This window comes from Hyperolius riggenbachi, chromosome 8, assembly GCF_040937935.1.
Source record: "Hyperolius riggenbachi isolate aHypRig1 chromosome 8, aHypRig1.pri, whole genome shotgun sequence".
Taxonomy (NCBI): domain Eukaryota; kingdom Metazoa; phylum Chordata; class Amphibia; order Anura; family Hyperoliidae; genus Hyperolius; species Hyperolius riggenbachi.
Window position 1 is genome coordinate 73,518,432 of NC_090653.1, and position 12,622 is coordinate 73,531,053.

A 12,622-nucleotide genomic window follows, 5' to 3' on the forward strand; every position below is an offset into this window, starting at 1 on the left:
TGATTAAATAGGGACATAGCTAAACTGTCAAAACTGCTCTGGTCAATATGTTGAAAACAAGGTCTGGATGCGAAGTGGTTAATACTGCAATAATAAGTACTTTAAAAAAAAATTAAAGGGACAATTCTGCCAACAGATTACATGTATTAAAGAGAATCTCTAACATCAAAAATTCCCCTGGGGGGTACTCACCTCGGGAGGGGGAAGCCAAAGGATCCTAATGAGGCTTCCCACGCCGTCCTCCGTCCCTTAGGGGGTCTCGCTGCAGCCCTCCATACAGCGGCGATGTAAATATTTACCTCCACAACTCCTGCGCAGGCGCTCTGGCGGCTTTCGGCTCCGAAGTAGCCGGAAATACCCGATCTCAGTCAGGTCCGCTCTACTGCGCAGGCGCCGGAGACTTGTAGAGCAGACCCGACAGCGATTGGGTATTTCCACCTACTTCAGAGCGCCTGCGCAGGAGTCGTGGAGGCAAATATTTACATCGCCGCTGTATGGAGGGCTGCAGCGAGACCCCCTAAGGGACGGAGGACAGCGTGGGAAGCCTCATTAGGATCCCAGGGGAATTTTTGATGTTAGAGATTCTCTTTAATACATGTAATCTGTTGGCAGAATTGTCCCTTTAACTTTTTTTTTTTTATTTATTTATTTTTTTTAGTACTTATTATTGCAGTATTAACAAGTACTTGAGGACATATTACAACTGACAAGATTTCATCCACCCCGGCCTGTCTTTTGCTACATGGTACCAACTCCTCCATCAAAGCTTACAAAAAATCTGTACTAATTCATCTGATTAATGCTGCTCGAGCACTTATACCAGCTCATTGGAAATCTTCTACTCCCCCCTCACTTCCTGAATGGGTCCGCAGGGTTGATGCAATAGCTGATATGGAGGAGTTGGTGTCATCGGCGGCAGATAGACTTGAGAAATACAACACCGCATGGGCTGTCTGGCACCACTTTAAACTCTCGGATCAATTCCAGCAGAGAATTGGGCTATAACAACATCTCACTAGATATCTCTGGGTTCCTCTTACCTACAGACTAGGTCCTCCCACCTTCTTCTTGAGTCCTTCTTTTCTCTTCATTCCTAACTCCTTCTCCCTCCTCTCTTTCCAATACTGCAACCTCTATCTATAAAATATGCTATGATAATTTGCTTTTTCAAGCTGGACTTGATAGTATTAGCTAACTTCCAGACTGATATATATACCTGTATGCTATTGACAATGGTCTATGACACTGTGAACCTATCTATGTTTATATAAGTTCTTTATTTACCTTTTTGATGTTGATACTTATGTACCATTTCAACTTTTACACAAATAAATCTTTTAATAGTGAAAAACAAAACAAAACAAGTACTTGAGGTTAAAATGACATGCCTTAATAGGCTCCGCCTTAATGATGGAGTATGGAGGGGGTGTCACAGTGTTAAATACACACCTTCTGACGTCTTCTCTTCAGGCAGGTGATCGCTCCGCCCACCCCACTACCATTGGAGATGGGCCCTGGTGAGTTTTTTTTTTTTTTCTTTTAAACTGCCCGCTGATGCTTTGACCAAGCCCCCTGCATCACTGTGGCCCGCCCCCAGCTCAGCAGCCAAGGACCCCTACAGGCTTATCTGTCCTCATTTAGCCAGGCTCTGTCATTTTTTGCCTCAAGTACTCTTCAACTATTTCAGCAAAAATTTGTTTTAAAACCATGGCCACTATCAACCGCCTATGAGCGGTCGGGAACTAGTTAAGTCCAATTTAGTGTATTTTCTAGAATGTGTTTTCTATTTGTTTTGTTTGAGGCATCATTGTGTTGTTAGTTGATTTATCTGATCTTTTGTATCTTTTTAGTTATTGAAGACCTCACACATAAGACTGGAAACTTCAAGCAATTCTCTATATTTTGTAACATGCTGCACTCTGCACTTACTCAGGTAATGTCCATGCAAACAAAACATCCGCTTTCAATTTATTGTTTATTATGCACAGAAAACTAGAAGGTAATCTCCAAGTTAATTTTCATTTCTTCAACTTAGACCAGCGACTCTGTAACCCTTGACCTCCTGACCTATGCAGACCTGGAGCTGCTTCGTCATAGGAAGGCTGGCGGTGCTCAGCGTCAGGCTCCGCCTGCCAGAAGCTCAGCGCTCACTTCCAAGAGATATTTGATACTTATTTATTCAGTGGAGTTTGACAGGTGAAGCTGATGATGATTGGTACATTGTAAAAGTTAGTTATAGTTTGCCCTTCACTCATTAATTCCTCTTCACAGGATACATTATCCCCTCCCCCTGCCCTACGTTGGTAAACCAGACCCTGTGTACTTACGGCAAGTGATACGAGGGCTGAAGGATGAGTTGGCAGCTCTCAAACTGACGGCCGGTGAAGAGGACCGAGAGGCTGAGACGAGACGTCTACGAGAAGAGTGAGTACTTCAGAATTTCTGTGACCTTAAAGAGACTCTGAATAAAAAAAAATGTCCCCTGGGGGGTACTTACCTCGGGAGGGGGAAGCCTCAGGGTCCCAATAAGGCTTCCCCCCCGTCCCTGTAGCTGCAGGCAATCCAGCGCTGGCTCCTCCAAAGTCTCCCGCAATCCTCCCCCGACAAGCCTGACAAGGCTTGATATATTTACCTTCCCTGGCTCCAGCTGGTGCGCTGTTGTGGCTCTCAGCACAGAAATGGCCAATTCCAGTCGGGTCCGCTCTACTGTGCAGTAGAGTGGACCCGACTGGAATCGGCTACTTCCGTCTACTCCAGAGACCAGAGCGGCAACTGCGCTGGAGCCAGAAAGGTAAATTTACATGCTTGCTGTTCCTGGACCCACAGCGAGACCACCGTGGGACAGAGGAGGACGGGGGAAGCCTTGATATACCCCGCAGGGACATATTTTTTTTTTTTTTAATACAGATTCTTTTTAAAGAGAATCTGTATTGTTAAAATCGCACAAAAGTAAACATACCAGTGTGTTAGGGGACATCTCCTATTACCCTCTGTCACAATTTCGCTGCTCTCCGCCACATTAAAAGTAGTCAAACAGTTTTAAAAAGTTTGTTTGCAAACAAAATGGCCACCAAAACAGGAAGTAGGTTGATGTACAGTATGTCCACACACAGAAAATACATCCATACACAAGCAGGCTGTATACAGCCTTCCTTTTGAATCTCAAAAGATCATTTGTGTGTTTACCTTCTGTCCCCTGCAGCTCTCAAGAGTAACAGGCTTCCTGCAGACAGCTCTGCCTGTGCCTGTTTATGTAATTCCTCAGTATGGCCTGGTGCACACCAAAAACCGCTAGCAGATCCGCAAAATGCTAGCAGATTTTGAAACGCTTTTTCTTCTTTTTCTGTAGCGTTTCAGCTAGCATTTTGCGGTTTTGTGAAGCGTTTTTGGTGTAGTAGATTTCATGTATTGAAATCTGTTACTGAACAGCTACTGTAACAAAAACCGCCTGGCAAACCGCTCTGAAGTGCCGTTTTTCAGAGCGGTTTGCGGTTTTCCTATACTTAACATTGAGGCAGAAACGCATCCGCAATCCAAAATCTGCAGCAGCCCGGGAGTATGCGTTTCTGCAAAACGCCTCCCGCTCTGGTGTGCACCAGCCCATTGAAATACATTACCGTAGCGGATCCGCACCCGCAAGCGGATCGCAAACCGCAGCCGAACCGCTCTGGTGTGCACTAGGCCTATATGTCAGCCAGCTCCTTTCACAGCCTAACAGAGGAAGATTTTTATCCAGCTCTCTTTCACTGATAAGCAGAGACGCTGCTGGCTTATGTAAATAACACACACACTGGAGTGGGCATAGAGGGGCCTGGAGACTGTGTATAACAGATCAGCACGGAAGAGTTGGCAGCCTTCCAGACACAGGCCGACAAGTCCGACAGGGGAAAGATACATTGATTTATTACAGAGAGGGTGATAGTAGAAAGTGCTGCAGTAAGCCAGAGCACATTAGAATATGTTTAGGAACTTGTAGGATGGTAGAACAAAGCATGACATTTTTGTTACAGAGTCTCTTTAAGAAGTGTTGTTGTTCGGCATAACTAATTCAGAACGCCCGGATACTGCTGAACACCACACTTTAGTCCCATTTCTGTAGCGAACAAGCAGACTAGGTCAGGTGGAGTTCACTATTTGTGCTTCATGGCGTATTTCACGTGGCGGCTTTGGAAGGAAGAAGCATCAGAGTCAAATGAAATGTGCCGTGAAATATTAGTACAACAGAGGTACCAAGAAGATTAATATACACTAAAAGCAGGTTAACCTCCCTGGCGGTATGATTCTTTCTGATTTTAGGGTCTAAAAGCGGTACAATTTTTTTCATGTGCTTTTAGACCCTAAAAGCATGAAAAAAAATCATACCACGAGAGTCTGCAGCAGCCCCTTCACTTTCTCACCTCCCTGGGCTCCAGCGCTGCAGTTTTTCCTCTGTCCTCCAGGTGGCACTGTAAGCCTATAGTGAGATTCCCGGCTGTCGTCATGACAACAGACTGCGATCTCACCAGGGGAAAGCACAGCCTCAGAGGAGAGGAAGAAGAATTGTGGCCGACAGTGGGATCCCCTGGGAGGTGAGTTGAAATGCTTGCTGCATGTATTACTCTGCATAGAACCTCCGACGGCTACCCCGAGTGTAGGTCGGGGGTACCGCTTTGAGCTGCGGTTTTCCGCCCCAACTGTAGCTCGGGGTTACTGCCAAGGAGGTTAAAAAGGGAGGCAGTTGTGTACTTACCGCCCCATAGATGACTCGATTTGTTTGCTTTTAAATAAAAATCACTTTATTATATACTCTGTGTGACGCGTGGTGGTCCCTCCTTATGGAGGAGGGGGAATGAGTGAGCAGTTCCCTGCTTTTGGGAGAATCGGATAAAGTTCCTGCAAGTACAAAAGTGTTAAAGAGAAGAGCAGTCCATCCCTCCGGCTTGCAGAGAAAGAAGGCAATCAATCTAACTCTAGGTTTTCTTTTGACATCGTCACAAACCATTTGTTCAGCCACGGAAAATGTAAAGTGTGGAGAGATGTCTGAGGTTTTCATTTACTTTCCAGGCTGCAGAGGGTAACAGAGGAGAAGCGAGAGGCGGAGCTGGCGTTACAGCGGCTGCAGGACCTTGAAATGCCCAATGGAAAAGAGGCCAGTCACGTACGAGTCCTGAAGAGAGCAGTGCAGACTTTGGAGATGGAGCTACAGAAAGAGAGAAGCCGGAACCAGCGACTCTCCAATAAGAGAAGGGAGGAGAGCATGCAGCTTACTGAGCAGGTATAGCCGATGCCATAGAGTTCTATGGCGACTTTTTCTTTTTGCTGGCTTCTTTTTTGTTTTTACAAACTGCAGAAGACCTGTGAGCCTGTTTGAGAATAAAATAATGTAGGCGACAAGACACCTTCACCTGTAGGTGCATTATTTTTCCCCTGCTCTAGTTTATAAATGTCTGGCTAAGAATCAATCTGTGAACTGGTACATCGCTTCTGTCTATGGGAGGCAGTAATATACTGTACTTAATAAAACTTCAACTGGCGTTTAATCAACAGGTCTTATTCCTCAATTTAAGCAATGTGGATGGAAAATGAGATGCAAGTTTTTCCAAGTTTATGCAGGATCATGCAAATTTTGTTCGCTCCTTTTTGCAGCCTGTAAATGCACAAATCGCACTCCATCTTGATGGGATACGATAGGTCCATTTTCACACGGCCTTAATTTGCATAAATTTGCATTATGGTGCATCAGCTTGAAATTGTTTACATCTCCCTGACTTATCCACAATGATTAATGATGTGGAAGGGAAGCACCCTCCAGTGTCCACTTGTAGTAATGCACCAATAAATTATAATACATACCTATAGTCAAAATTAGTTATATACAGTATGCTCCAATAGATTATCCACACTCCCCCCCCCCCCCCCCCCCCCCCCCCCCCCCACACACACACACACACACACACACAAGTTTTAAGGTGAGTGTGTAGATTTAGATTAGATATGATATATATATATATATATATATATATATATATATATATATATATATATATATATATATATATATATATATATATATATATATATATATATATATATATATATATATATATATATATATATATATATATATATATATATATATATATTATACACTAGCTGGTCGCCCGGCGTTGCCCGGGTATGTGATTGGCTAGTGTTACCTCTGCCCACTTTTTCTAATCCTAACACACAATTATTCAAGGATGACCTAGTTTGTGAGCTTTGCGGTCTTTGGCATCAATAATTGGCACTGAAATGAAATAAATCTAATTGGCTGTGGCTCCACTCCTTTGAAAATCAATAGGTGAATTTTGATTAGCTTTTGTAGGCTCCACCTACTTTTCTGAATATTAATCCCAGTCACCCAGTGACCAACTGTGCAAAGTTTAAGAAACCTGCCATTGACAGAGTTAGAAAAACAAAAGTTTGCTTTCTTAAAACAGAAAGAATTTGCGATAATTCAGGTTGGAGTGAGCTTAAAATGTCTCCCAGTGCATCACTGTTGAATATATGCAAATTAACCATTGTTACCCTTAAAAGCTAAACACACCTCCAGAACTGCTGGAATGAAATGTGTCAGTTTGTTCATTTGTACAGAGCCATAATAATCCAACATGCATACAGACTGTTTTGGATTGTTTGATCCTCATCAGTGCATGGCATGGATTAATTTGGCTCTATGCAGTAGGGCTTGTAACACCGAGAGGTACACACTAACCAGCAAGCTCATGGTGACCCAGAACTCATTGGAGTGTGTAAGGGACTACAATGGTCCTAAAAGCCCCCTTACTAAGATGTTAAGAAAAACAAAAGTTTGCTTTCTTAAAACAGAAAGAATTTGCGATAATTCAGGTTGGAGTGAGCTTGAGATGTCTCCCAGTGCATCACTGCTGAATATATGCAAATTAACCATTCTACCCTTAGAAGCTAAATACACCTCCAGTGTAACAGTGGAAGAGTGGCTGCAGTTTACATTTTCCAGTGAAATTTGTATTTGTCTCTTTTTGGTTATGAGAATAAAAAGTATCCTATACTTTATTCCAGGTAATGTACTATGTGTGTGCCAAATTTCATTCAAATCCGTTCAGCCGTTTTTGCGTGATCGAGTGACAAACATCCGAACTTTCCCATTTATTATATTAGTAGGATGATATAAAAAGCCTTATACCTACCTGGGGCTTCCTCCAGCCCCATACGCTCCAATCACTCCCACACCGCCGTACACAGTCTTCCCGCTGCTCCGATACTGGGCCCCCTGGACTTCCGTCAGTCTGAGCCAGTCTACGCAGGAGAAGTGAGCCCTCTGTATCTCTCCAGCGGCTGCCGGAGAGATACGCAAACGGCGCACTCTGACTGACGTAAGTGCGGGGCCCCAGTATCGGAGATGCACGAAGACAGTACGGCGGCGTGGAAGCGATCCGTACGTATGGGGCTGGAGGAAGCCCCAGGTATGTATACAACTTTATTTGGAACAGCTCTGGTACACTTTATAGCAGGGGTGTCTAACTCCAGTCTTCAAGGGCAGATGTCCTCACAATTCTTAACACGGCTCAAATGAATTGATGGGACTAAATCAGGAAAGGTGTGGTTTATCAAGTAGAACACATTCCTCAGTTCATCCTAATTACTGACATGGCTATAGCCCTAGAGGACTGAAATGGGTAAATAGTTTTAAGGTACAAACACACGTCAGATTTTCGCGGACGACCCGTCGCTTGCCCGTCAAATCGGGCGTGTGTACAGTCTGTCGTTCAGCTGATGAGACTTTGCGTTCGCGAAAATCCGACGTGTGTACCAGCCTTTAGTTTTGATCTTTCTCTCGCATTCTTATCAGCCAAAGAACTGCACTGCACTGGCTGAGCCTGACCCACATGGAGTTCTTCAGGCTACTGAGGTTATTTTTATTTTCTCTGAATGCAGAAGATATTTTAATCTAACCCAATCCTAATCGGGGGGCAACAATTTTATCTGATGCCTTTCGTGATGTGCTCAGAATTGCGTCCAAGAGTCTAGCTTTAGCAAACCTGTATTGGAAGGGCTCTTTGGCTAAAAAGGTTGCTATGGGGATGGTCAAACTGTGTACGCGTTTCTTTCAGAGCAAATTATGGCTTGGAACTGTATTAGATTAGTGCTGTTGAAAAGGATATATGTAGCAAAAAACTGAAGGAACTTGAAGAGTTTATATGCAAAAATACCAAAGATTTTTATTGAAGACAACACTTGTGCAAAAATATTTATAAAAAGTATCCGTTTATATCCTTTTTATCAGTATAAAGTCTGAGAGGATATCACTACCACTTCTTTTGTTTCCCCGCATACAGAAAGTGTGTGTGTGTGTGTGTGTGTGTGTGTGTGTTTCAAAATCTTCAATATGAAATGTGGCCCAACACACAAGAGTTAGGATGGTAATTTTTCTTAGGGGAGCAAAGGGTTGATGCTGCACCCCATCTCAAACTGACAATGGTCTCAATTCACTAAGTTTATCTCCTGTCTTTAATAACGTTTCTAGAGTGGTCACCATGGTGATGAGTCATGTTGTATTCAGGAAACATTTTACCTCAGGCAAACCTAAAGTTAACTCTTCTGTCTTTAAGTTAACTCTTCAATCCTTAAAATAACTCCAGATTTTTAAAGTTAAAGGCAGGATGTTAATTAACTGCGTGTGAAAATAACTACAGAGGAGGTAACTACAGAGGAGGTAACTTAAGGAATCTAGAGATAAGATAACTCTCTCACTGTGTGGAGGTAAGGTGTTTTTTTTTTTTTTTTCTCTTGCCATACTATCTCCAGCATGATCTTAGTGAATTGATGCCAATGTTTTAGCCAGAAACTGTCACCAGCATGCTCCACTGGTTGGGAAGGCAGTGTGGTGGTGGTGGTGATGTTTTTACTGCTTACAATGATGCACATTTGACGCTCTGGAGGGCCACATAAAATGGCAAGGAGGGCTGCATTGGGCCCGCAGGCCTTGTGTTGGACACCTGTGCCATATAGTATTGGAGAGGAACTTTACTGACATCACACAGTGGGAGGGGTTTCACCACAATGTCATCCATATAGATTTCCTTGTCGAGGAATGGTAAAGATTTCTTGTGGGAATCGGGGCATCGCTACTGGGAGAAAGTTTAATCCTTGGTTAAAGATCCTCTTAAAGCTTATTAAATCAGTTGGCCATGTCTTCTGGTGGGCCTGTGTAGAATAGTGAACATTAAAGGTTTTTTTTTTCTTTGATTTAGTTAGAAGAGGCACGAGCGATGGAACGTACACTTCGTCTAAAGGTGAAAAGCTTGACCACAGAACTAGCAATGTACAAAAGAGGGTAAGAAAAATAGATTGCTGATTTAAGATGATGTGGAACTATGTTAGCATCATATTTACTTGATATTGTTTCTTGTTAAAGGCGTGTGACACCAACTGGACCTTCACCTCAGAGTCGCTCCAGCTCTGCTGGTCGGGGGCCCACTCACCATAGTAACTCTCGTGGAGAGGTTGGCATAAGGAGGGATAGATCCACATCTCGGGAAAGAAGTGGGCTGAGCTCTGGAGGAGGAAGGGCCAGGCAGCCACGCTTATCACCTTCTCCTGTGGGTAAGCAAAGTTTCCCTCCATTTTATACCATAATGAGGTACAGTATACGCCCAAGTCTAAAATGCCTCTTTTATGTTCTTAGCTCTCCGCCCTCCACGATTCGATCCTACAGCCTATATACGAGACAGAGAGCGCAAACAGCAGGAGATGAACCTAAAGAAGTAAGTGACTGCTTCACAACTTGTCTTCTCTACCTGTGAAGTCTACCTGAGCCATAGATGTCTTTCTTCTAAATAAATTGTGTCCTCCCTGTGATGCTTTGTTGAAGGGAGGAGGTGATTGAGGTCAGGTGATGACTCTGTATTGGGGAAGCTGCATACTTTGTGCACAAACCCCTTTCATGCGACTAGTATTCCCAAAGGGGATATCTCTGGAATAGGTGCATCAAATATGACTTTTTTGTAACTAATAGCATAGTTCTCTAGTCTCCTTTTTTAATTAACCATGTAGAAACCATGAGGTTGAACTAGGACTTTGAAATGCAACTTCAGCCTAATTTTATTGTGTGACAGGAAATGAAGGATATTGAGACTTTGATAGCGGTAAAGGTCTTACAGAACTTCAAGACTTCTGCAATACTGTTTGAAACTAAAATATAAGCTCTGGCTTTCAGGGCTCCTTCTCAGGTCTTCTTGCATTTCCTAGGTGCATTTGCCAATACTTAAAGGACATCCAAACTTAAAGAAAACCTGAACTGAAAATTAAAAGTCAAAATAAGCATACACAAGTCATACTTACCTCCTGTGCAGTCTACTCCTCAATCTCTTTTTCCTCTCTTGCATCCTGTTTCTCCACTGTGATCATTGGATTTATCCGTCCTCCATTTGGAAAATGGCCATTACACCATAACAGCTTTCTGGTCAGCACACAGTTAAACTGTAACATCGCCCACTTGAGCCATAGGGAAACATGGACACATCAGTTCTCCGCTCAGCTGTAACTGACAGCAACTGAAATATAACCGACAGCAACTGATATATTTCAGTTCTGACAAAATGTTGTCAGAACTGGAAGGGATCACTGTCAGCAGAAAATGGTGAGTTTTTGAGAGGAACTGATGGCAAGGTAACTATGTAATGTTCATTTGAAGTTACCTCATGTGTTTATTTTAAATAATTTTACTCAGTACAGGTTCTCTTTAAGGGATAAAAATTACATTTACTTACCTGTTTTTTTTTTTTTCTAACCCTTAGTAGTCTACCTGGTCCCTTGGTTCCGCTCCCTTCCAGAGCACCGCTAGCCCCTCTGGAAGATCACCGATCGCACCTGTAGTTGCAGGCTATGGAACATGTATGTCCACATGCCTTTCTCAAATGCGCTCCCATAACCAGGATCGTTCTGTTTGCGCAGCTCACAACTACGCAGGAGCCAAACCCTCCTGGCTACGGGAGCATGATTGAGTGAAGCATGTTGTCATGCATGCGCCTTAGCCCACAATCACAGCTGTAGTTGATGTTTCAGAAGGGCTAGGGGTGCACTGGACGGTAGTGGAACTACACGGAGGGACCACTTGGGCTGCTAGGGGTTGGGGAAAAAAAAGTTACATAAATCTAATATTTATCCTTACAGCTCAGATGTCCTTTAAACTGTGCCTAAGTCGCTCTAAAACACCTATACAGTTGATGACAATGTGTAACGCCAGAATAGCTATGTAGTGCATACACACGTGTGCAGTAAAGTGCAGAGGTGTAAGCTACATGCGATAACCATTTACCTACTATTTATTGCAGAGGTCGAAGATCCTTGACATCGCCATCTAGTCAGAGACGCAGCTCATCAGGTGGGCCACAGCATTTGAAATTCCAGAACATTTTCATTCTATCTTTCTATGTCTTGTCTGTATGGTGTTTCTGCTTGTGCAGTGCTCATCTCCATCCTAGTGTACATATGGGCAGGATAAAATGCTAAGTCCTGTTTTTCTATAACAGTTGAGAGTCTTCAAAGTCACCGATCCTACCAAAGCTCTGGAGATGAAATGGAGTATGTGGAGCCAAAACCCAACAGGTGACATACATACTGTTCATCCTGAGCCGAATGTTTATACACCTATGTATTGTCTGTATACTTAACGTCCAAATCATTAATGCCTCTGACAAGTGAAGTAAAAAACAGATTTATTTTATTACAATGGCAGCTGTTAAGAGGGTGGTGTAGATAAGTTAACAAGGGAACAGACAGTTCATGAAATTGACATGTTGGAAAATGGGCAATCATAAGGATCTAAGTAACCTTGAAAAAAGCTAGGACTCTAAGGCTACTTTCCCACCAAGACGTTGCGTTTTAGGAGACGTTATGGCCGTATAACGTGCCCCTAACGCAACGCATGGTGGTGTTGAAGTTGGACGTCAGATTGAGCTGCGTTATGCAGCTTTCTAAGCAGCCGCTCCAGGTTAGTGATAGGAAGTCCGGATCTTTTTAAGGATTTGGATCATTTGAATCGGATCATTGAAAAGATCCGGATCTTTGAACTGAATCATTTGAATAATTTTACTATGGAAGCAGACTGGGTGAAATGATTAGCAGGACAGGACTTTCCCTACACTGTACATTCTGTATGTTCCTGTTTCTTCCAGACAGACATCCACTGTGAACCGAGTCTTTCATTGTGGTGATCCGGATGATTCGACTTACAAAAAAGATCCGGATCAAATGAACGATTCGTTCATGATCCGGACAACACTACGAGTCCCACCACGAGTCACCACAGTGCAGAGAATATTAATTAGCCATGTGGCTGGCCGCGGAGGGGGGGAGACCTCCTCCTCCAACATTACGGAGCATGTGCAAATAGTCTAACGTGGCTTAGACCAGTATAACGTACAGCATGCAGCACTTTGTTTAAACGTGCTGAGTTACTATGTAACGCAACGTGTGCACTGTGAAACAGCACATTGATTTTACAGTGCTGTGAGTTAGGCTGCGTTACTGGCTGCTGTAACGTGGAACTTTAACGTCCCACTGTGAAACCAGCCTAAAGGTGCGTATGACTGTTGCCCATCACGGATCAGGACCCAATCCT

General features: G+C 43.4%; 1 protein-coding gene across 3 annotated transcripts in view; it reads left to right on the forward strand.

Annotated features, from left to right (window-relative positions):
• CCDC61 (coiled-coil domain containing 61) overlaps nt 1-12,622 on the forward strand; it is a 28,643-nt gene that overhangs the window by 11,055 nt on the left and 4,966 nt on the right. For all 3 annotated transcript variants that reach the window (XM_068249469.1, XM_068249470.1, XM_068249471.1), the window contains exons 3-11: nt 1,851-1,933; nt 2,036-2,196; nt 2,272-2,424; nt 5,044-5,254; nt 9,252-9,334; nt 9,416-9,603; nt 9,686-9,764; nt 11,334-11,383; nt 11,532-11,607. In XM_068249469.1, the coding sequence (XP_068105570.1) occupies nt 1,851-1,933; nt 2,036-2,196; nt 2,272-2,424; nt 5,044-5,254; nt 9,252-9,334; nt 9,416-9,603; nt 9,686-9,764; nt 11,334-11,383; nt 11,532-11,607 (1,084 nt within the window). The remainder of the gene's footprint in view (nt 1-1,850; nt 1,934-2,035; nt 2,197-2,271; nt 2,425-5,043; nt 5,255-9,251; nt 9,335-9,415; nt 9,604-9,685; nt 9,765-11,333; nt 11,384-11,531; nt 11,608-12,622) is intronic.